This window comes from Pteronotus mesoamericanus, unplaced genomic scaffold (genome assembly GCF_021234165.1).
Source record: "Pteronotus mesoamericanus isolate MK-2021 breed Mesoamerican mustached bat unplaced genomic scaffold, CSHL_Meso_final contig_166, whole genome shotgun sequence".
Lineage (NCBI taxonomy): Eukaryota > Metazoa > Chordata > Mammalia > Chiroptera > Mormoopidae > Pteronotus > Pteronotus mesoamericanus.
The window spans coordinates 993,999-1,020,127 of NW_026555066.1; the positions used below are offsets into that span (position 1 = coordinate 993,999).

The window sequence follows — 26,129 nt, forward strand, 5'->3', positions numbered from 1 at the left end:
TAACCCCTTATCATTGGCATATATATCCTCCCATTCAGTGTGTTGTTTTTTCATTTTGATAATGGTTTCCTTTGCTGTGCAAAAAACTTTTAGTTTTATATAGTTCCATTTGTTTATTTTTTGTTTCCATTGCCTGAGGTGATGTATCAGAAAACATATTGCTACGAGAAATGTCCAAGATATTACTGCCTGTGTTTTCTTTTAGGATTTTAATGGTTTCAAGTCTAACATTTAAGTATTTAACCCATTTGAGTTTATTCTTGTTTATGGTGTAAGAAGGTAGTCTAGTTTCATTTTTGGCACATATCTATCCAATTTTCCCAACACCATTCATTGAATACACCATCTTTATACCTTTGTATGTTCTTGTCTCCTTTGTCAAATATTAATTGACCATAAAGGTGTGAGTTTACTTATGGGCTATTCTGTTCATTGATCTATGTGTCTGTTTTCATGCCAGTATCATACTGTTTTGAATACTATGGCCTTGTAGTATAGTTTGATACCAGGTAGGATAATGCCTCCAAGTTTGTTCTTCTTTCTCAACATTGCTGTGGCTATTTGGGGTCTTTTGTAGTTCCATATAAATTTTTCTTATTGTTGTTCATCCATATATATTTTTGGAGTATTCTAGTTCTGTGAAATACACTGTTGATATCTTGATAGGAATTGCATTGAATGCAGGTTGCTTTAGGTTATATGGACATTTTAATGATGTTAATTCTCTCTATCTATGAACACGTACTACTTTTTAGTACCTTCTTCAATTTTTTTCTTTAGTTATAATTTTCCAAGTAAAGATCTTTTATATCCTTGGTTAAATTTATTCCTCGGTAATTTATTTATTTTTTGATGCAATTGTAAACGGGATTGCTTTCTTAGTTTGCTTTTCTCATAGTTCATTATTGGTGTAGAAAAATGTAACTGATTTCTGTGTATTTATTTTGTATCTTGATACTTTTCTGAATTCATTTATCAGTTTTTGCAGTTTTTGGTGAAATCTTTAGAGTTCTTTATATACAGTATCATGTTGTCTGCAAATATTGACCGTTCTCTTCTTTCCAATTGGATGCCTTTTACCTCTTCTTTTTAAAGATTTTATTTATTTTTAGAGAGAGGAAGAAGAGAGGGAAAGAAACATTAATGTGTGGTTGCCTCTCGCATGCCCCCAACTGGGGACCTGGCCCATAACGCAGGCATATGCCCTGACTGGGAATCGAACCAGCGACCCTTTGGTTTGCAGGCCAGCACTCAATCCAAGGAGCCACACCAGCCCGGGCTACTTCTTGTCTGATTATTGTGGCTAGGACTTCCAGTACTATGTTGAGTAAGAGCAGTGAAAGCAGACTTCCCTGTTTTGTTCCCAGACTTAAGAGAAAATGGTTTTAGTTTTTGTCCATTGAGTATGATGTTGGCTGGGGGTTTGTCATATATATTCACTCTTTTCCCACTTTGCTGAGTTTTTGTTATAAATGGGGGCTGGATTTTATCGAATGCTTTTTCTGCACCTCTTGATGTGATCATGTAATTTTTATCCATTATTTTAAAAATCTGAATGGTGGTTTTATTTTTGAGAGGGGAAGGAGAGGGAGAGAAACATGTGTGTGAGAGAAACACCAATCTGTTGTCTCTTGCACACCCATTCAGGGACCTGGCCTGCAACCTACATACGTTCCCTGACCAGGAATGGAACTAGTGAACTTTCGATTTGCTGGATGACACCCATCCCACTGAACTACACCAGTCATGGCAATCCTTCATTTTTCAAATGTGGTGTATCATGCTTACTGACTTGTGGATATTGTAACAGCCTTGCATCCCCAGAATCCCACTTGATCATGGAGTATGATCTTATGTATTGCTGGATCTGGTTTGCTAATATTTTGTTAATGATTATAGCATCTACGTTCATTAGGAATACTGGCTTATAATTTTCTCTTTGTAGTGTCTTTGTCTGGTTTTAGAATTAGGATAATGCTGGCCTCCTAAGAGCTTGGGAGTCTTCCATCTTCTTGAATTTTTTGAATAGTGTGAGGAAGATAGGTGTTAATTTTTTTGAATATTTGGTAAAATTCACCTGTGAAACCATCTGCTCCAGGACTTTTGCTTGTTGGGGGTTCTTTGATTACTGCTTAATTTCATTAATTGTAATTGGTTCAGATTTTCTGATTTTTCTTGATTCAGTTTTGGAAGACTGTTTCTAGGAATTTATCCATTTCTTCTAGATTGTCCAATTTTTTTGGCATATAGTTCATATTTTCTTTCAATCCTTTGTATTTCTGTGGTGTCAGTTTTTACTTCTCTTTCATTTCTGATTGTGTCCTTTTTTTCTTGATGATTCTGTTTAAAAGTTTGTAAATCTTTTTATCCTTTCAAAGAACAACCTTAAAACAATAGTGATTATAGTGATGGGATCCATACACTAACATTATTTTAAATTGTGGTCAAATATAGGTAACCTAAAACTTATCATTTTAATCTTCTAAAACAGTTCAGTAGTGTTAAGCGTATTCACATTTTTGTGCAACCAGGACTTCAATTTTTTAGTACTAGCTTACCAGGTGATTTTAATATGCATTCAGGGTTGAAAATATCTGAGCTAGAATGGGGGAATGGGGAAACCTTACAAATACTGGTTAAATTCCTGAGCCTATTTCCTCATTTGGAACATGCATGTGAGCTAGTCCTTTCCAACTCTTTATCTGTGTATCCCAAGGTCCTGATCCTGTGTGAACCATCATCTATGCTGTACTTCATTTCTATCTGCATTCCTGTCATAAGACCCACCTTCTTTTCCCTAACTACTATTCAGTGACTTCTAAACTGCTTAATCAGACTTCAATCTGCCATCTCATTCTTTCATGTAGTGGTGCTCACTAATGATGATACTTATTTTAAAAGATTTTATTTATTTTTAGAGAGTGGAAGGGAGGGAGAAACATCAATGTGTGGTTGCCTCTCACATGCCCCCTACTGGGGACCTGGCCTGCAACCCAGACATGTGCCCTAACCAGGAATCAAACCCACAACCCTTTGGTTTGCAGGCTGGTGCTTAATCCACTGAGCTACACCAGTCAGGGCTAGTGATGGCACATTTTAGTTTTATGTTATCACATCTGACTCTCACGTTATTACCTCATCTTGCACCTCTTCGGCCAGTACCTAATCTCTTCCAAGAGACCTCATGTAGACTCACAGGTTGGGCTCAGTTTTGTCACTTGTTTGACTATTTTGTTTATGTAAGGTCCCTTGAGCAGTCATTACTATTATCTGACCAAACCTATATGCCAGGCACAGTGCTAAGCCCTTTATTTGCCTTTTCATTTAGTCTTAAAACAGCTCCCCTGATGCAGTTCTCATTTTTACACATAAGGAGATTGAAGCTGAGAAGTTAAAATAATTTTCTTAAATTCACAAAGCTAGAATACAAATCCAGGTCTGCTGGACTCCAAAATGTATCTATATTAACTGTAATAAGAATCAGGACCCATTTCCAAACCAGCCTGATTTCCAAAATCTAAGTTTAGTGCGAAAGTCACCAGAGATGCATATCAATAAGCAGTCAGCAAATTAGGGACGGGGTGGCTGCCTTTACCTATCTCATATAATACAACCTTATTTTACAATGAGGAAATGGAAGTTTGAGAGGTCTGAGAATCAAAAACCCCATGATTGTTTCACTTTGTACCTTGTATCTTCAATAAGATAGAAAACCTGAGTCAGTGGGCCCATAAATCAAGGCAATTGTTTTTAAACACTAAAAATTCCTACCTGATCTTGAATATTTCTAGTAGGCCTTTTAACTCTTCTTCCATGGCTGTTTGCATAAACATATGCATAACTTTTCTACCTGAACTATGAAATGAACAAGTGATCCAATGTCATTTGATAGTCTCCTAAGCCACAGTAGTGTGGTGAATGAGATGTAGGAGGGAGATATCCAAATGCACTTTTTTCTAAATGTGAGCCATAGTAACTGTCAATATGACAGGAAATGAAATTCTCCTTAATAAGTTTGTGCAGAGGGCACATTTTGAATCCTTTCTTCACATATACTTCTCCTGAAATTATGAAACAAGTACTAGATATAACCTCATGTAAGATATGTAAAGAGTATATACTAATCCTAATAATTTGATGAAAATGTATTATACATGTATTTGTATTATTTTCATGCAGTACAATCTGAGAGTAAGGCCCAGGGTTTCTTCCATGAGCTTTGGAGTCAGACCTGGGTTTGGTTCCAGGATTCACCACTTACTAGTTGTGTTACCTTGGTAAATTCTTTATTCTCTCTGATCCTCAAATTTTCTCTGTAAAGTGTAGGTAGTAACAGACATAGCTTATATGATTGTTTTATGAAATATCACTGGTCAAAGCCTAGCTAACACAGTAGGTACTTAGTAAATCATAGTGACTCTGACAATTATCGCTCATTGACCAAGTGTGGAAAAGAACTTGAAATTTGTTGCCGGTATAAATCAAGAGGTAACACACAGTTTGGATAGTTTTTTCACCCAGCATAATCTACCGGACCAAATTTTTTAAAATCTGCTAAATTACATTTGGTAAATGAAGAATCAGTTTAAGCCAGATGACTGCAGTGACTCTAACAACATTTTAATAAGATGACATACTCATTTTATCACAGCCTTTATTTTCTGTTTGAAAACAAAATTTCCAGGAAACAAAATACTTAACAATGGTTGGGTACAAATGAAATAAAATCACAGTTTCGAAGAACAAAAATAAGACAACTGCTTAAAGGCAGATCACTTGGTTTAACCCCCCCCCAAAAAAACCCCATGAAAGAAAAAAAGTTAACGCCAAGAAGGATTAAAATTAACAACATTCTATATAATGCTACATTCCCCAATTAAGAGAGTTCACATATACAACTAAATGTTAAATGTAGAGAAGTGACTGAAATTCTGCATACTTCATAGTAAATTATGCATGAAAGTCTATTAATTGCATAAACTTCCTGAGTGGCTCCCATGCTGTACTAGGTCTACATGCTTAATACTCATTTCAAACAAAGCTTTATGTGATTGAGCATGACAGACCTTGAACAACTGCACTTTCTCATCAGTCACTATTTCTGCTGAGGGTATGTTCTGGACCACAAACCTCATCTGGAAATCTTCAAGATATTGTGAAAAAGAAATGCAACTTCAAGAAAAAAAAATGGAAGGATGACAAGCACGCATTTAGTCTATTTTACACTGGCACATTTTTTTCTCAAGAGCCCAGTTTCCCTCTTCCCTTCTTGCTTGACTTTCAACCTTTTTTTTTTTTTCCCTAATTAAAAGAAAACCTTCCAGCCCTGGCCAGGTGGCTCAGTCGGTTGGAGCATCGTCCTGTACACTGAAAGTTTGCAGACTTGATTCCTGTTCAGGGCGCCTACAGGAGGCAGCTGATCAATGTTTCTCTCTCTCTCTCACTCTCATATTCTCCCCCTTCCTCTCACTCTAATCAATGAGCAGATCCTCTGGTGAGGATTAAAAAAAAAAAGACGGGGTGGCACTGCCAGAATCCAGAAGCTGTGGTCACACGTAATGAGACCACAGGAGGAAGGTTGCTGGGCCAGAGCCAGGAAAGAGATGCCACCTGAGTCAGAGAGAGGAAGAAACACCTTTCTTCTTCCTTGGTTTCTTTCTTAAAAAAGAAAAAAGAAAAAAAGAAAAGAAAAACTTCCAGAATGGGAGCTGTTGGTCTATACACTCTTTTAGCCATCTCAGTTTAATATAACTTCACTGAAACCTAGTTACTATCAAGACATGACCAATGTTTGTGTTCATCCTTCACATAAAAGACTATGTCCAGGGTGATCTGAATGCATTTGGCTCCATAAAAATTTCATGCTCTTATAGACCAGGGGAGAAAATTTTTATAATTTCACTTCAAAGGATTTTAGCAAGTTTGACTGTCACCATTTTACAGTCTGTATTGTTTTAAAAAATCCAGTCCCAGAAATTACATTTACCAAACCAATGGCCTTTTCTATACCATCCCCCTTTCCTGTTTCATCTTCTAAACCAAGGGGGGATGGGGAAACAAGTCCCCAATAAACTGTAAAATGAAATATGAACAATCTATTCTAGAAAATGACCTGCATATCATTTCAAATATCTCAAGTTTTTCTGATCCAAAAAGATTAAAAAACTAAATCCCAAACTGATGGCAAATATACCTCAAGAGTGTACTTCTGCATGAAGCCTGAAATACAGTATTGACTACCATTAAATATGCTGCAGTGTTACACACAGTAAACATGTGAAACAATGAACTGTGGTTTACAAACATTTGCTGAGTTTTTTGGGAAAAAAAAGGAATGTATCATTTTCATCACTCAGAAAAGACAGCAAAGAAGAAAATCAATGCCTCCGATAAACTTTAGAGATTGACTAAAGTTACCACTGACTACAATTCAACTGAAAGCATACAGCTATTTTAAGGTAACAAAATATCTTTGCAAATATCTAGCAGTATGCTAATATGCTAAATGATAGGCCATTGCTGTAGGATTTGTCAACTATTTTCACTGTGGTAGTTAAAACAATTTCAACCCCTAGCCCTTTAGGCACACAGATAAGAAATGCATCTTCAATAAAAGATGCAAAGTTACAGGCACTGGACTGTCTAATGTAGGTATTTTCTTATCATTTGTTTATTTTATAACTAATTCCTACAACTAAGTCCTACATTGCCACCAGCTGGGTTTATTTCTCTTCTCTCCTTCCCCAAATCCCTAAAGCTTATTTCACAGAGGCACGTGGCTCTCATCGCTTAAACACAGATTGGTGGCAGAGTGATGGCCCCCTCATCTCAAACTCAATCGTTAATACTGGGACAAGGAGGCAGGCCAGGTTTATAGCCTGAAAGAATACTGAGAATCAAGGCAAAAAAAAGCAAGTTTCACAGGCAGTGTTTACTTGTGCACCCTAAAACAGCACTGAAAACGAGGTAGATAAACAAAAGTAACTGGACTGGAATTAAATCTAGGGTTCTAAAATGATACATCCCATCATATTGTACACTCAATACATTCTTCACTGAATCTAAAATTCGCAGTGGAAAAGTGCCTTTTAAACTTTCACAGATAATTTTGCTGTCAAGCCATTAGAGTTCATGCTCAATATAAAATTTGTAAGAAAAGGATGAAAACAGGATGGATACTTTTTATATTCTAGCAAATTACCTTAAATAGAGATTCAGGACTGCTACAAATATACATAGTGTAATTTTCATTAGATTTACACCAATACTGGTTTCATGTTCTTATGATGTTATACCCAACTTGACAAACATAGCAGCAGGTAATTCATGATGAAATGCTCACATTACCACATATGGGAGATACAGTACTATTCATCAGACTTGCACTTTGAGAAGTAAACATGGTGGTTGGACATACAGACTACCCCCCAAATAAACTTTACAAGCAGGATGGCTTAATACAACCTTTTTCTCTTCTAAAAGAAGGAAAATGAAAAGGACAGTTTGTATATTCTTTTTTTGGGGGGGGGGTAATGGGTAGAAGGCCCTTGTTATACAGTAGGTTCTTTGTTAAGTAAGAAGGGAATTTCTGAGCTTGATCTCAAGAATTAATTATTTCTGGGTTGGAAAAGTACCTCAGCAAGGATGCAAACAGCACTATTATATGATTTAGCAAAAGTTATGAAATAATGCAAAATCCCTAGGTAGAAAACTAGCCAATATTTACAGTCAAAGTGACTATAAGCTGAATCAAACATTTAAGTAATGGAAAAAAATAAATAAAAACCCACAGTGATGTGAATAACACTGTTTTCTTCATTTCAGCACAAACTCAGCTTTTCCATATTTTTAAACTTACACACATTACATATACATAATGTATACATAACATATATGTTAACCCAACTACTGCAGTCAGCATGGAGACAGCAGTACACTATTCACCAACTTTGAACTTTAGACTACTTTTCTTTCCAGCAAAAAATCTGAAAAGATTCTAAATATTACAAGGCACTGCAAAAGTCTGCAGGCAAATGAATGATGAATTATACATAAAACAGGTGGTGGCAAAATGTGGGACACATGATATAGAGCAGCCATTAATAAACGTAATTGTGCATGTCATCCATGGAACTTTTTTCATCTCGGGGTACACTGTCTAAAAGGGTTGTGACTACAGAAGAAGGGATCTTAAAACCTGCAGTATTTTCACTTTATAGGTTATAAGTCTCAATTTAATCACACAAAGCCAACTCTTATAATGAAACATGAGCAGCTTTCAAGAATTACAGATTTTAGGCACATTGTTTTTGTATACAAGGTAAAATAAACACTGGAATGCAAGCATTTGCATTACACTAATGTCCTAAAATTCAACTTGCAAACCAATATTGTAGAAGAAATTTGAAGAATCTGTACATAAGATTTAGAAAGACTCATCCAAACTAGAGTGTTTTATGAAAAGAAACTTTGGCTCTTACCAACAGCAGTTTTAAATGCTGCCCTACATGCCCCAAGTGATAGCAACAGAATCTTCATGATGTTGAGTGTGAATCTCAGGTAAGTATAAGACACATTTGTTTTGAAAAAGGGTACTGAACATCTCAAAGTAGACTGTGCAAAAAAAAAAAAAAGTACACCCATTAAATTTTTTTCATTACCTGGCAAGCTGATGGGGTAAAGTTTTAGTGGAATATGGAGGAAAATCTATGAACAGAAATGTTGGGTGATAATTTGGAATGTTTACCAGTAGACAGAACTTGTTATTAAGAGAAATGTGTGCTAGAAACAACCTTGAAATCATCAGAGGGTAAAGTAAGTATTTTAAATATGTATATGTAGTGGTCAATAAGTATCATTTAAGAATTCTGCTTGGGTTTCACAGACTGAGCATTAGGTAACTCTGTGAATAGCCTTTTAGGATCATTATAGTTAACCTTCCTGAAAACCAAGTGTTTATTTTGACATTGCCTCCCCTCCTCCTAAAACTGGATAAAACCCAGTAAAGTGCAACTTGACAGTGATATCTCTCTCAGATTCTAAAGAGGCTGCCAAAATCATCTAAGATCTAAAAATAAGATGCTATAGATACTAACTAGAAATTATAACAACTAAAAAAATGGTAGTTAAAAAAAAGGTAAGGGCAACTTAAATAGTATACTTCAAGGGTCTACTATATCACTGCAGGACAGTGTATACCCCACATCTCTTAGAACCCTGTAAAGCCAGTGTTTCATGTGTAAGTCTTAAAACCTACAAAACCTACTGTGTCAAGTAAATTTCATTTCGGAAGAATGGGTCAATAGAGGTGTAACTTGAATCCTCTTTGTTAGGAATACAAAGATTCCCCTCAAATGAGATTCATTTCAGCTGCAATATATCCCTTGCAAAAGAATGCAAGCCAAACCAATGCCTCTCAGATGCTCAAAAACAATGTAGTGTGCACAAGAGAAACAAGGAGATAGCTGCTTTGAATTACTATCAAAATCCTAAAACAGCTACAGTATCTGCAGAATCAAGGAACTGTTACAGTTCTGTTTTTTCCTTTCTTTCCGCCTCACCTAAAACAAAGCTTCACTCCTACAGCTGTGACGACGGGAAGAAAATCACATTAAAAAGGGCTCGTGTTCTCTATTGGTTGACAAAGTTATTCTAATTTTATATACCAAAATGTTTCCTGCAGCATTACCCTGCCTTCTGTGAAAGGTAAACCTAAGATAAACATGTGAAGAATCCCATAAGACTCCAGCTGTTGGAGGGTCACACTTCATCGACATTTGGGGAATATCAATTTAAATAGTTTTTTATACATTTTAAAGAAAAGTATCATCCAGCTGCAGACGGCAGCAGTAAAAAAATGGAAGCTTTTCAGCAATTTATGGAAAGTGTCCTAGAAATGGTAATGCTCAAGCTGAGCTTATTTAAAGCATTCTCAACAGTATTTTTAAAAAATCAAGTATCAAAGAGGATAGGATTTGAAGTGAAAAAACATTTCTGTGTGCAGTGTTCTATGTACAAACTGCACAGTTCTACAGAATGACGAGCTATATCAAATACTACATTGGAATAAAAAAAATACAGTGGAAAGTAAACTCAAATGATGGAAAATATGGCAAAACTCAAGAAAAGGAGTTTAATATCTCAGGTGCCCCAAAATAATTCTGAAAAAAAAAATCTCCCTATTCTTCATCATCTACTCTGATTCACTTGGGACCAGGAGGGATGGCGGATGGATTCTGCACAGATGAAGCTGGAAACGCCTGCAAACTCATCCCCGGCTGGAACGGTCCCCCAGGTTGGGTAGGAATTACTAAAGGCTGCTGTGGTGCTCCTGGAATTCCTACCCACTGTACTGGGTACCCTGGCCCCCCGACAGCATTGTACTGACAGACATGGGGCATTCCGTAGGATGACAATGGCCCAGGAAACGAAGGGAGTGGGAGTCCTTGTGGCAAGGAGGTTGGGACAGCTCCACGGATTTGGGACAGAGAAGAAATCCATGTTGGTGTGTAGCCCAGAGTAGATGGAGTAGTCTAATGAAAACAAAAATAAAAACAAAAGATCAGTATATCTGGTAGATGCTTCTATCCATCTATATATTCCTTCCTATTTTTTTTTTTTTGGCTAACTACTCCATTATTACTATGAGTGACTACCATTTTTGCAGCACCATTCTGTGTGCTAAGCATAGTTACATACCTTATCAATTTCATCTTCATAACTGCCTTGCAAGGTAGACATTTTCAGATGAGGAAACAGAAGCTCAAATTTGATAACACCTAACAAACACGCTATGCAAATTAATAGGTGAGGATCTGAACACAGTTCCAGCAAACTCCAAGGCCCCCGCTAAAAACATCTCTGTTCATTTTATTGTCTCCTTTCCTCAATCTAGCAGTACTTTTCTATTACCTTCTGCATTCTTATTCAGCACCACAGACAACAGCCTATCTTATTACAGTACGTAATTCTCTGGAGACAGAGGAGCATGATATAATGTGGCATGGGGGAAAGAGCTCGGCATACAGTAGGTGCTTAAAAAATGTCACCTCCCTGCCTTCTTCTACTCACTATCTTAAATAAAGTCTGACATTTCTGTTACATTTTTGGAAATTTAAACTCAAGAAAATTGTTTTTGGCAGTATTGAGAAAATACATTCCTGTCTGACTTACCATATTGTATTGTGATTGTGCGTACGTATACTGAAATCTTATGCATATGGGAATAAGTAGTCTAATGGAAGTAAATAATTCTCACTTAAAGGAGAGTTTGGTATCAGCCCCAAATGGTTAGTTCTTCTAGATTGAATGATCAAGTTAAAACCCTTTCAACTAAAGTTTCAAACTAAAGTTAGGGTAATTGAGCTTGACTCAAAAATAAATGACAATATTTCTTGACGTGAAAAAAATTTATTTAAATTTCAGCAATCCCTTCTTCATATCAGTGTTTTTGTTCTGTTCAAGTAAAATTAAATTTAGCCCTGGTTGCTGTGGCTCAGTGGATTGAGCACCGGCCTACGAATCAGAAGGTTGCTGGTTCGATTCCCAGTCAGCGCACATGCCTGGGTTGTGGGCCAGGTTCCCCAGTTTGGGGTGTGCGAGGCAACTGATCGATGTTTATCTCTTCGTCTTTCTCCCTCCCGTCCCCCTTCTCTGGAAATAAATAATAAAATCTTTAAAAAAATTAAATTTAATACTTCTGATTCAAAACAGCACGTATAGTATGATGGCATTTTTAGAAATGTATTTCCATGAATCCATATACAGACATAGAAAGATACCTGAAATGATGTTTATCTAAAATTAGTGACAATTATTTCTGGGTGGTGGGATTTAAAGGCATTATTTTTAAATTTGTGTTTTTCTGCACTGATTAAATTCTGTAACAAACATTATTTTACAAATAATAACAATGTGACTTTAATTTTTAAAAGACTGAATTGGAGATGACCTATTATACTTAACTTCTCTGGGATATTGCCAAAGGATCTCAGATTCATATGACCAAAACCAAACACAAGATCTTTCCTCTACCAAAACATATTACCTGCTCATATTCTCCATCTTGGTGATTGGTATGCTGGAATGATAGACACCTCCCCTCTGCCATACCTTCATTCCATCACTAAATATGGTCCCTTTTTATCTCTTAAACATTTCTTAGAATCTGTCTGCTCTTTCTATCTCAACTTCTCTTGATCTGAACTACTGTCACTTAACTCCTAATTGCTCTACCAACATCTTCCCTTACCCCCAATTTCCTTGTTTCATGCTTTAAGCCGGAGTGATCTTTTAAAAAAGCAAATCTAATCATGTCAGCCCTAGGACTTCAATGGCTATCCAACTTCCTTGAAATAAAGATAAAGTTCCTTATTTATCATTGCCACTTTTAAGACCCTCCCTACCTCCTTAGATTGACTGCGCACCAACTCCTCTCTGCTCTCTTCATGTAAGCCAAACTGGCCCACCTTCAGTCCCTTCATCCTCCCTTTCCCCATACAGGGCTTTTGCGTATGCTGTCCTTTTTGCTTGGAATCATATTCCCTCCTCCTTTCACCCAGTTAACACCTACTCATCCTTAAGATCTCTGCTCAATCATCACTTTTTCTGGGAAGTTTTCCTTGACTTACCTTTACTGGGTCAAATGTTCCTTACTGTATCTCCATTGTAGTCCTTATTATAATGTCAATTTTATATTTATTTATACAAGTCTATTCATGTCTAACTGTCCCACCAGAGTATAAGTTCCATGAGAACAGGGAACATATTTGTTCTTGCTCATCAGCCCAGGGCCTAGCAGAGAACTTGGCACATAGTAAGGGACCTGCCACATAATTGTGACAACATTTTCAAAGTAAGGCTACAGAACAGGAACATGCAAGAACATCAGATAGTGAGATGGACTCTCCACACAAAGACATAAGCAGCAGAACCTAAAAATAGTTACCATATAGTGTACTATTACGTGATAGTACTTAATAGGTGTTACATCATTTAATCCTCACAGCAATCCTGCAAGGCAGGTAGGTATTATCCCTGTTTTAAAGACATGAAGACTAAGGCACCGATCACTTGTCTAAAGTCACACAACCAGTTAATGACTGAGCTGACACCAGAATCTAAAGTCTGTTTAAAGACCTTCACCAACTTCTTTTTCACTCCATTTTCTACTGACTCTTCCTTCAAATATTCCCCATTATACTGCAATAAACCACCCTCCCGCTAGTTAACAAAAGCCTCCATTCACAGAGTACTAGGATGCCTGAATGGCAGCACAAATGTATTTATGCCTTGAAATTTGCCTCTAAAGGCTTCTAGTTTTTACAATGGTGATACTATCTGTGTATAAATCAATGCCAGGAATAAGATAAAGATACAGAGCCCCTAAGCATATACACTGTTTACTAGTTTGAGAATCTAGGCTTTTGAAAATTTTTATTCAACATTAACACTGAATGTATTTTCAGACTTTCTTTACCAAACTATATGCAATGACTATACATACATACATACATATATGTACACAGAAATAACAAACACACAGATATATCTTTTTCAATGATGAGGATACAGATTTGAAGCCCTGATTCACATTTTAATAGACCTAGTCGTGAAAAAATGATACTTACTTTAAAACTTCAACACTGAAAAGCACAAATTAAATAAGGCCCACAGTCCACCATCCAGCATACTGTTAATGTCTTCTCCTATCTCTATGCATATACACATATATCTAATATATACAATTATACACAAATACTATAGTATATATATATGTCTGTTCTATGAGCCTCTGTTCTCCCCACTCCAGAATTCACTGTGGAGATTTTTCTGCATTTCAATTGCATGTGTACCTGACTAAGGCCATATGCAATTAAGTAGGATTCGTGTCCATAAACTCAAGATGTCTTTAAAAACATTCCCGCTTAAAGAGCATTAAAATTCTTTTTCACACTGATTAAGTGAACTTATTGGCTCTAAGAATGCTGATGTAAACCTTAAGGTAACTTTCTGAAAATTAATAAACTCTTCTTTCACCATAGGATGGAATTAACTAACCCTCACTCCAGATGATTTCTTTTTTGATATTTGACTTTTTTTAGATATACAGTCTAAAACAGGGGTCAGCAGTCTAAGGCCTGCCACCTCTTTTTTGCAAACTGAATTTTGATGGAACAAAGCCACATGTATTATTTATATATTGTTTATAGCTGCTTTTGCACTAAAATGAGAGTTGAATAGCTGCAACCCCAAAGCTCGAACATAACTACTGACAACTTCGCAGAAAAAGTTTGCTGACCCCTGGTCTAAAAGATAATTTGTTTAAAATACATAATGAACCTAGACAAGGATGAAAGTCTGCATGCTGTCAAGTCACATCACTCTATCAATATTAACTATAACCTTATGCCTAAGCAAATAAACTTTTATGGTTTTAATTCTTATAAATAAAGAGGATTGGGTGTAAACAACTTACTTCATGTACTCTGTTCCAGTTATCTGTCTCTAATTTGTGTTGACTCTGCTTAAGTTGGTTTAAACTTGGCTTAATAAGAGAATTTCCTACTGTTTCCTTTGTCCAGTCATCCACCAGTTTGTGTAAGTCATCTGTGAACATCCCTTTTTTACTAGCTGAAGATTGCTGGCATGGTGTTGTATTACTCTCCACACATAGTGGATCTATAAGAAAAAAACAGGAAAACCATGAAAAGGAATTAAAACTGATAAATCAATAACCTTCCTTGGAGAGCAATGCAATTGACAGATAGGGTAACCAGACATTCTAGTTTAACTGGGGCAGTTCTGGTTTAAAGCTGTTGTCCTTGATTAATTAATTACTAACAGTACTCCTTTCACCCTCAAAAGTTTCTTCTTGTTTGGATGTCAAGTTATGGTCACCTTAGGTATAAATCAAATATAATAAATAGTATCTCTTAAAAATTAGCATCAACCCTAATGTTTTCATCAGTTTCCTAAGATAGATACTTAGAAGAGTTAAAAAAGTCTTATAATGTTAAAAGTACAAAGAACCTTAGAAGTCTAATCCAAACCACTCATTTTATAATGGAAATATGAGGCCCAGAAAAAGTAAACTAAAATGTCTGAGTTCTTGCAATTAGTTACCATCAGAACCAGGCCTGGAACTCTGAGGTCAAGATAAGGACTCTTTCTCTCTTTTCAGTATACCATACTGACTTGCAATAAGCTTCAGAAAACTAGAATCTTATTTAATTTTTTAACTGATATTTCTATTTGTTACAGATAAAAAGATGTATATCTAGATAGCAGAAACAAGGATGTAGATAGTTTGTGAGCTTCATGGGGTCTGGAGGACAAGATGTCCAAAAATATGAAAGGAATCAATTACAGATACCTACATCAGTGAAAAAATTTTTAAATCTGAACATCACACTAAGTCTTTAAATTATTTAGTACTTGTTAACCAATGTCATTCCAATAAATTTAATAAAAAGAAAAAAACAATTTAGTACTATTATACAAGCTTACTAAATCATTCACATAGAAAAGATTCATGGAGTTCCAATTCCTTTGATTGCAAGCCAAAACTTACAGAGTGGGTGTAAAATGAATATTAGGAAATACAGCTGTGAAATTTAAGCACAATAACATTTCCAAGGATTTAAGTAAACAAGCATGTGAAAACTTCTTGTCTATTTTTTAATTGTAAAAAAATACAGAAAATGCAAAAGATAATGAAAGAAGCCTCCATATAACACTTTCAAAGTACTTTATCTAATTTGAAACTCATAACAGGTCTGTAATACAGATTCAGCAAACATCACTCTGTTTTTTTTGGGGGGGTGGGAAGATAAGGATCCAGGGGGTAAAAAACTAGGGTTACACACGGGGGCTAGAACTGAGGTATCCTCACTGTTAAGGAACAGTGCCGTCCATTGCACCATGTGAACCCCTCCAAGAAACTGGGAAATGGATGCAGAAATTGCTTAATAAGGAAGAACATGATAATTTCAATAATTCCTTATATATATTCTGTAATTCTCTATGAACACTACAATACTAAAAGCTTGGATTCAAGGAGATTAAATATAAATAGAAACATAATAGTAAAAATTGCTTAAGAAGAGATTGATGAATTAACTAAAACATTCACATATACAAAAGTTTTATAAAAATAATGTTTACTAATTTGGGGCAACCATGACATTCCAAAATGATATTCCAATCTTGTTGTAATTCCTATTTTTCTTCCTAAGACTTAAAACTCAAAGACACACAAATCAGTCTGTAATAAAAATGCCACTTTTCCTGGTTATATCTCAGCACATTCATTTAATTCTCTGCCAACTTCAGTAAGGGAACAAATAGCACAACAATGTTGGGAAGACTTTGGAGCTAAAGCTTTTATATTGTATTCTTACCCTGGAAAAATGTCAGCAGGTAGGAATAAAAACGAGAAGATGGCCAGAAACATATACACACATTAGTGCCAGCATTTTTTGCCCACCCAGTTTTTCTTTTTCAAAAAAAATTTATTTATTTATTTATTTTAGAGAAAGGGATGAAGAAAGAGAGGGAGAGAAACATCAATGTATGGTTGCCTCTTGAGTGCCCCCAACTGGGGACCTGGCCCATAACCCAGACATGCGCCCTGACTGGGAATCGACCACCCAGCTTTTCTTAAGTAGTTTTGTGCTCATTTCCTTCGGTTCCTAAAAAATGTGTTGCATAGAGCTACGTTTGAATGTCATTCATTTAAGTACACCATGGACAAGATACCTAAGCTCATCAGTAAAATGTGGGTGACAACAGAATATCCCTCACAGGTTTGTTATGAGGATTAAATGGGTTAATGTGCATAGTGTTTTTAGAGCAATACCTTTTGCATACTAAGTGCTATATAAATGGTTGATAAATCAATCATTTTTAAAAAGAAAGGAAAGAACACTCTGCACTAAGGGAAAACCCAGCATCAGCATTCTTGTGCACAACTCTGGTGGAACAAGTGATCTTGAACTCTCAGTTGGTAGTGAAAAAGGGCTGCTGCACTAGTGGCACAATAGCCAACAGCAGAGGAAGAAATAATGAAAAAAACAAAACAAGGATTTAAATGAAACAAGAGCGGAGGCAAGACTACTCATAAGCAGGCAACTGAAAGATAGATCTATACACATATACCTTCCAAAAGTTACCAAAAACAATGTGCCATGTGAGAAGGAAAAAATGTTATTTGAATGTTATTCAATGCCTAACTATGTTTTACACATGGAAAAAAATCAACTAATTTCCTTTAAAAATTATTCCTATTGTACTATAAAATACCACCGTAAGTTCACAAACCAGAAGAGCAAATTTTTTTTTAATTAATCACACTGTCTTTATTTTTTTATATATGAATTTTTTCTTTTATTTTTATTTATTTATTTACTTTTTAAATACATTTGTCTCTGCCTCCCCCCCACCTCTTTCCCTTGCCCCCTCCCACCTTCCCTCCCTCAGCTCTTCCCCTCAGAAGAGCAAATTAATGCACATTAAAAGTACTCTACAAATGTGTTTTATGATAGATAGTAACATTATTTATCAACTTCAAAGGTGCTCTTCAATATTTATTTCTTATTGCTGAAAAGAATAAAAACTGAGTTCAGTCCTTGGTGGTTTTTATTCCCCCCTCAAAATGATGCTTACATTCAGATAGTTCCACGATCACCCAACTGCAAATGTTTCCATCTCTTATCTCAAACCTAAAACTGTATTCAAACCAATTTCATAACCAACTCTCAAATGTGTTTTTCCAGTTGGATGTCAATAAGTTATTTAATTCAATATACCTAGAGTCAAACCTACCATTGTCTTGGCATGACAATTTGCTTAAATGTCTTATTTCTGTTAAAGATACCACATTTTTTTCCAAACCACCCAGACTCAGTTCCTTTGGATTTCTCCACAAACACACACATATCCAGTTCATCAGCACCTCATGGCAATTCATCTTATATAATACCTCTGTCTACTTTCATCTCCACAAACCTCTAAGCTCTTATTTATATCATACATGGACTGCAATGATCTAATCAGACTCACTCCTTGGCTCTAGCCAGTACATTCTTCACAATGCCACCAGATTAATGTCTGTTAAATTCTGTTTTCAGCATTTTATTCTTCTGCTCAAAAATAACTTTTTGTCCTGGCCAGATAGCTCAGTTGGTTAGAGCATTGTCTTAATAATCCAAAGCTGTGGGTTCTACTCCCAGTCAGAGCACATACAATAAACAACCAATGAATACATAATAAGTGAAATAACAAATTGATGTTTCTCTCTTCCTCTGAAATAATTTTAAAAATTAAAAAATAAAAGCTTTAAATAGTTTTAATAGTTTCTTTTTTTAAAAAAATATTTATTTATTTATTTTTAGACAGAGGGGAAGGGAAGGAGAAAGAGAAGAGGAGAAACATTAATGTGTAGTTGCCTCTTGCGTGTCCCCCCTACCCCGCCCGGGGACCTGGCCTGCAACCCAGGCATGTGCCCTGACTGGCAATTGAACTGGTCATTCTTTGGTTTGCAGGCTGGTGCTCAGTTCACTGAGCCACACCAGCCAGGGCAATAGTTTCTTAATAGTAACAATAGTGAGTTTTCAACTGGTTTAGGAGGCAAAATCAAATCCTTGGTAGCCATGGTTGTCTTTGCAGAACAAATATTTATTATCCTTAAACAAATATATAATCTAATTTATTAGGCTTAAGTATATAATTATGTGTTAGGTCAGATACATAATCTTACTCCAAATTGTAGCACAGTATATCTGTGGCAGTGGCCAAAATATTAAAAAATGATTCTTTATTCATAAACTTGATGCATGTTTATAAAATTGACTGTACATTGATAAATAAAGCTGCAATAACTCACAACAATCAACAACTGAAGCAAAAAACAAAAATAAATTAAGCAAACAACTAGAACAGGAACAGAATCACAGAAATGGAGATCACATGGAGGGTTATCAGCAGGGAGGGAGAGGGAGTGTAGTGGGGGAAAAGGTACAGGGAATAAGAAACATAAACGTTGGGTACAAAATAGACAGGGGGAGGTTAAGAATAGTACAGGAATGGAGAAGCCAAAGAACTTATATGTATGATCCATGGACATGAACTAAGAGTGGGGGGATGCTGAACGGGGGGTGCAGGGCGGAGGAGGATAAAGGGGAGAAAAAAACGGGACAACTGTCATAGCATAATCAATAAAATAGACTTAAAAAACAAAAAGAAAAAAACAAAAAAGATAACTAAAATTACAGTTGAAAATGTATCAGAATTTTGTAGACTCTTAGAGATTCTTATATAATCTCTAGAACATCTACCTTAATAAAACTATGTATATACAAAAAAGAAAAAAAAGAAAGAAAGCATGTCAAATGTGCAGCTATCAATCTGCTATGACCCTGGCCAGGTGGCTCAGTTGATTAGTGTCATCCCATACACCAAAAGGTTGTGTCCCCCAGCCCTCCCCTTGATGCCAGACACTTCAGATCCTCCCCATATGCCACTGATGCCTTTCAAGCTGCTACCCTGGTGCCGGAGGTCAGAGGGAGTGAGTCTGAGTAAGTCATTGTGTGGGTTCTTTAAGAGGAACTGCTTGGGACTTGAGAAGTTTCTTCCACTGACTCAATCTCCACTGATTTTTGCAGCCAGAAGTTATAGGGCCTTGTTTTCCTGGCACTGGAACCCTGGGTTGGGAGATCTGGTGTGTGGCTGGGACTCCTCACTCCTGGATATCCCACCCGAATTTTTATCTACCACACATAGATGTGGGACCAACCAGTTCTGTGTCTCCACACCTCCTGACAGTCGGGATGGATGTGGTTTCTTTAATTCCATAGTTGTCAGACTTGATTCAACCTGATTTCTGACAGTTGTGAGTGATGGTTGTTCTATGGGTTAGTTGTAACTTTGATGTGGTCGTGTGAGGAGGTGAGCTATTGTTTACCTATACCACCATCTTGACTGGAAGTGGTTCTGAATATTCCAGTTTTTATGAACTTGTCATTTAGCCTCTTTGGCTGTTTTCTCACCTGATTTTGCCTGTTTGAAAACACTGCCATAGTAGAAAGCAAGCTGCCTCCAGTTCTTGCTGCTCCCAATTTTTTTTTTAAGTACAGGAAAAAAATCTTCTACTGTAAACCGTCTATGTCACTCAACTGATATATTCCTTTCTCCCAAATAACTCTTTCATTTTACCACTTCATGCCTTTATCTCATGTATTTCAATTAACAATACTCTTCCCATTCCATCAATTGTAATGCAGTCTGTCCATTTATTCTTCAAGACCAACTGAACTCTCTCTTGTATGAAGCAGTACCTTCCATTGCCTCCTCTCAACCCACTGCAAACACAACTTGTGGTACTGGGAGGCAATGCAGGATAATAGTAAAAAGCTAAGGTTTTGGATTCAGATATATATGGATTCCCTCTCTTATGAACCGAGTTTCTAGGGAAGTTGCTTAATCTCACTAACTTTAGTCTCCTTGCTTAGAAGAGACAGGAACTAAGTTCTACCTAAGAGTTGTTTTGAGAATTGAGTTTATGTAACATTATGTTTCAGGATCAAGAAGACCACACACAGACTCATGAATTCAATAGAAGATCTCACAGGTCTTAGCATATAGTTGTATTCATAGCTAAGTTTATAACGAAAAAAAGGATACATAATAGGATTGGCAAGAAAAAAAGACACAGGAATACAGAGAAATTCATGCATAGATTTCCTTATGTTCTCTTCCTATTGTGAAGGGGCACACTTGAGCATGCTACTTTCTCACAGCAACATATGTACAAGTTTCTGTCCAGGGAAGCTCATGAGAGACTCAGTGCCAAATGTCTTTATTGGGAACTAGTCATTTAGTCACCTTTCAACTAATATGTACCAAAATTCCAGACTCTATAAAGGAAACCAGGTGTTCAGCATAAATCACATTATTTGTACCAACAATCCAGGCAAAGTGAACTACATTTATCAGCTAGGGAAGAGAATCAAACCAAGTTCATACACATCAGCCAGGGGCAAAAATTTGGGAAGCAAAACTTTCTAAAGACAGCAGTCTTTGTACCTTTGGTTCACAGGCGGGGACGCAGTCCACTGAGCTACACGAGCCAGGTAGAACACAGCAGTCTTTGTGCCTGCTATGTTCTCTTTCCTGCACAGCTTAGCACAGTGCTCATGTTTTAAGGCAACTACACATCTATGTTGTGAATACCATTACACTGCAATACCAGACACCAGTTCACATTTGTCACAGAACAGACATTAATTTTGGGCAGGGAAGGATGGGTGTGGATCTCTGTATATATGTTAAAGCAGTGCTTCTTTTTTAAACAAAATTTAAATACTCATCCCAAGATACGTTTATTGATCAGGGGTGGGAGGTGGAGATGCGAGAGAGAAACATCAATCACCTGCATCCCATATGCTCCCAGACCGGATATCAAACCCACAACTTAGGTTTGTACCCTGGATGGGGATCGAACCCATAAACTTTTGTGTATGGGGTACCACTCTGACCAAGTGAGACACCCTACAGGGCAAGGCAGTGCTTCTTAAAATGTGTTTTGGGCATGTCATGGTGGGGAGAGACACACACCAGGCCTGTAACTTCTTTAGTGAAAGGTTTTCAAGCAAGCCCTATCCATTGTTCTTGTACATCTAGGTTAGTACAGGTTTGAAATGTCATTCATAATACCACTCGATGACATAACTACTCTGAAAGACAGCACATAATCTTAATTATCCTGTAATCCAATTCCTGCCTTGCTTTCAACCACCTTCATGTAAACTTCCTTGTGTTCCCTCCTTAATTTCAAGCACATAAAAGGAATTAAAAACTGTTATTCTCTGGAGCGCTTTAGATCTTGCTCCCCAGCAACTGTCTTCAGTTTGGGCTCAAATAAACTCTTAATAAAAATTCTTTAAGCGTTTGGACATTTCTTACATCAACACTACATACATGATTAAATTGATGAAAGTGTTTTTAGGTAAGGAATTTTTAGAATGAGAAATTGGAAAAGAGTAAACTAAACTTAAAGCAAGTAGGAAGAAGTAAATAATAAAGATTGGAGTGAAAATAAATGAAATAGAGAAGAGAAATGCAGTACAGAATCAATGAAACCAAAAGTTAATTCTGTGAAAAGATCAACAAAATTGACAAACATATATCTAAACTGACCAAGAAAAAGAGAAGACTCAAATTACTAAAATTAAAAATGAAAGAGGGGAAACCATTACAAATATTATAGAAGTAAAAAGAATGATAAGATAACATTATGAACAACTGTATGCCAATGAATTAGATAACTTACATGAAAGGGACAGATTTCTATATAATTGAAAACAAGAGAAAATCTTAATAGACCTTTAACAAGCAAAGGCTGAATTAGTATTTTTAAAATTTCCAACACATAACACCAAGACCCAGATGGCTTTACTGTTTAATTCTACCAAACATTTAGGAAAGAATTAACACCAATCCTTTATAAACCCTTTTAAAAAACAGGATACAAAAAAAGACAAGACATGTATAGACACTTCACCAGAGAGATATAAATTGCCAATAAGCACAAGAAAAAAATGTTCAACATCACTAACCACTAGGGAAATAAAAATTAAATCCACCATGTTATACCACCACACACCTAGTAGAATGGCTAAAATAGAGAATACCAGCCCTAACCGGTATGGCTCAGTTGGTTGGGTGCCGTCCTGCCAAGCAAAAGGTTACCAGTTCCATTCCTGGTCAGGGCACATGCTTGAGTGGCGGGTTCAATTTCTGGGCAGGGTGTGTACTACAGGCAACTGATAGATATTTCTTTCCCTCTCTTAAACTAAACTAAACTAAACTAAACAGAATTCCAATAATACCAAGTGTTGAAGAGTATCCAGAGAAACAAGAATTTTCATATATTGCTAATGGGAATGGAAAATGACATAGCTGCTTGGGAAAAGAGTTCCACAGTTTCTTAAAACATTTAAATGTACATACTGCATGTCTCAGCAATTTTGCTTCTGGGAATTTCATCCACATGTACTGAATACTTACGTTCACTCAGAAAAAAAAACTGTACATGAATATTTACAGCAACTTTATTGGTAAAACCCAACATTGGAAACAAATCAAATGTCCTTGAATAGGTGAATGGATTCCGTGGTACATCTATACTCTGAAATCTTACTCAGAAATAAAAAGGAACAAGCTATTACAAGATAAAGTAATTTTAAGAATTCAAAGACAATGTTCAGAGTTCCAATGCTTGTGAGTCTCAAAGAGCATGGTAACAATGAGATCCCTTGCCTTTGGCTATGGTTGATTAGAAAGAGCTGGTATAGTATAATTGCTTGAACATTAAGCTTCTGATTACTGAGGCATCCATTTCAAAGACATCCATGTCAAATATACACAGTCAACCACACAATTAGATAAAATATCATGAAATGAAATACCACCCATGAAATACCTTTTTTAGAAATCCCTGGTTGACCTAGCTATCTGATCATTTGAGTACTCTGCTTTTCCTTCCTGTACTTTAATTCCCACTCTTATGTTTTAAAGTCCCCAATGAAGAGTGAACCTGCAAAACCCTAAGCACCTCATCTTAGACCCTAATAAAGGCAGAACCACAGGTCTGCTTGAGCTCTCTCCCCGCTCCACCTCTTCCGTGGTGTACCCTTCAGGACCTGTGAATAATGACCTTTGTTTTTCAACATTCCCTGACTATTGTTGCTGAGGTGTGTCTTGCAATCATACTAAGAAACACAAGAGCTGGCTAACCCACAACATAGGCTCCAGTAGGGGCAAATGCCTGGATGGGCTTCCTACAAGCAACATGGGCCCAGGTGAGTGTCCTCAGGCATTCCTAGTTGCTAGCATCCCTACTGTAGGCTGAGACACAAGAAAGAACTGACTGGAGAAGAGTGATCACGGAACGAAAAAGATGAGCAGGGTCAGTCAAATTTTCTATATCTGGAATCTGACAAAGGCCAGTTAAGCAGTGACCTGAAAGTGAAAGAATGCTTTGGAATCATAACGACCCAAAGCCACCTGAAATTCAAAGTGCTGAAGAACAGAAACTACATAAAATGAGCAAGTCATTTGGGAACAAAACAGAATAAAATAAAGTATAGCAATCCACTGTAGAACATCAGATAGAACGTCCATATGCTTTTGCTATTAAACCTCCAAAGGTGCCCTCAATTCTATTTTTCAGTTCGATCTTTTTTTGTGGATCATCAAAGTACACTTTCTGTTTTTGAGTTCTGTGTTCATTTCTTATTGTTGCTGTAACTGATTACCACAGATTAGTGGCTTAAAACAACTCAAAATTTTAATTTTATAGTTCTGTAGGTTAGAAGTCTGACATGGGTCTTACTGGGCTACAATCAAGGTGTTGGCAGGATTGCATTGTCCTTCTGGGAGCTTTAGAGATCTCTTTCCAGGCCTTTTCCAGCTTCTAGGAGTTGTCCACATTCTTCAGTTTGTGGCCCTCTTCCTCCACCTTCAAAGCCAGCAGTATTCCATCTCTCTGACACTGCTTTCCTCCTCACATCTTCTCTCCAACACTCTCTTCTGTTTCCCTCTTCTACTTTAAAGGACCCTTGTGATAAGCCAGGAAAATCTCCCTATTTCAAACTCCATTGACTGGCACTCTTTTTTTAAATTTTAAAAAGATTTTATTCATTTATTTTTTGAGAGAGGGGAAAGGAGGAAGAAAGAGAGGGAAACATCAATGTGTGGTTGGCTCTCTGTGCGCCCCCTGTTGGGGACCTGGCCTGCAACCCAGGCACATGCCCTGACTGGGAATCAAGCCAGTGACCTTTTGGCTCACAGGCCAGCACTAGTCCACTGAGCCACACCAGCCAGGACTGATTAGCACTCTTAATCCCATCTATAACCTTAATTCCCCTTTGCCATGTACATGAACACAGTCACAGGTTCCATGGATCCATACACAGATATCTCTGTGGGGGATGATTCTTCCGCCTATCACAAATTCTGTTGAAGTTTCATATATAACCTTACAGTTCATCTTCAACCCCCACCTTGACTTTGCACATGTAACCAAGGAAGTCTGAGTTAATTAACCATGTCTTAATTAGTTAAGTAGAGACTGATCTTTTTGTAAAAAAAAAAAAAAGGTATGTTTTCTAATATTCTAATAAATAACAAAGATCTTATACCAAACTATATTTTTAGGATTATCTTTGTTAACGACAAACTCTTCAACAAACTCTAAATGTTAGACCAGCAGTTCTCATTTTGCTAAAATTTCATAATTATTCTGGTGATTGAAATTGGGCCTTCAGGTATTTATTTTCCAAATAAAAACATGAAACACACTTATCTGCTCTCAAAAACCTCTCATCTATCCTCACCATTATTTCATAAAAGACCACCACCAAAAAAGGTATAAAAGACTCTCAGAATGTGTATACATCTTGAAACCATCTTAGCTTAATAAAAATATATTATCATTATTTTTCTAATTTTGGTGATCTTTGACCATTTTTTAAAAAAATCACTTTCCAGATAGATTTACCTGTAGCAACTGCACCACTGTCCACATGTGTCAAGGACTGGGGGCGGCTTCGAAGTTTGCTTTTGAAAGATCTTGGTCTACGTGGCGGTGATACAGGTGGAAGGGCAATCTCTGAGGACTGGATTTTGCTATTTTTAATTGCTCGAAGGCGATCATAGAGATCCTGCAGCTCCTTATTCTGCTGGGTTTGAAGATTTACCACCTCCTGAATATGTCTAAATAAAAATGATGCAGAAATCTTTTTAACGGTACTGGTACCACACAGATGAGCTAAAAATACTACCCCAGTACAAGTAAAATTTAACATGGAATTTAGGTTAAGAATGTGGACATATAGAATTTTCCCAACAATTTTAAAATGGGAAATGTCTTCTTAAGCATACCATTAAATTGGTCAGACATAAAAGAAAAAGGTCAACAAAATGACAGGAACAAATTCCTAAAACTTCAATATAGTGAAAGACAGGAAAACAAAATTTAAAGTCACATAGCATTGATAATATTAACTGTCTCTTTATTATATACTGCAGGTATAAACAGGAAGTATTTGCATCATATAGTAAAGGGTTAA

General features: G+C 36.5%; 1 protein-coding gene across 1 annotated transcript in view; it reads right to left on the reverse strand.

The window, feature by feature from the left end:
- Window positions 1-10,202: 10,202 nt before the first annotated feature.
- The window catches only part of WNK3 (WNK lysine deficient protein kinase 3), a 124,631-nt gene continuing 108,704 nt past the window's right edge, over window positions 10,203-26,129 (reverse strand). Inside the window, 4 exon segments of the mRNA XM_054565693.1 lie at window positions 10,203-10,532; window positions 14,477-14,679; window positions 22,454-22,462; window positions 25,523-25,773. Of these exon segments, the coding sequence (XP_054421668.1) occupies window positions 10,203-10,532; window positions 14,477-14,679; window positions 22,454-22,462; window positions 25,523-25,773 (793 nt within the window).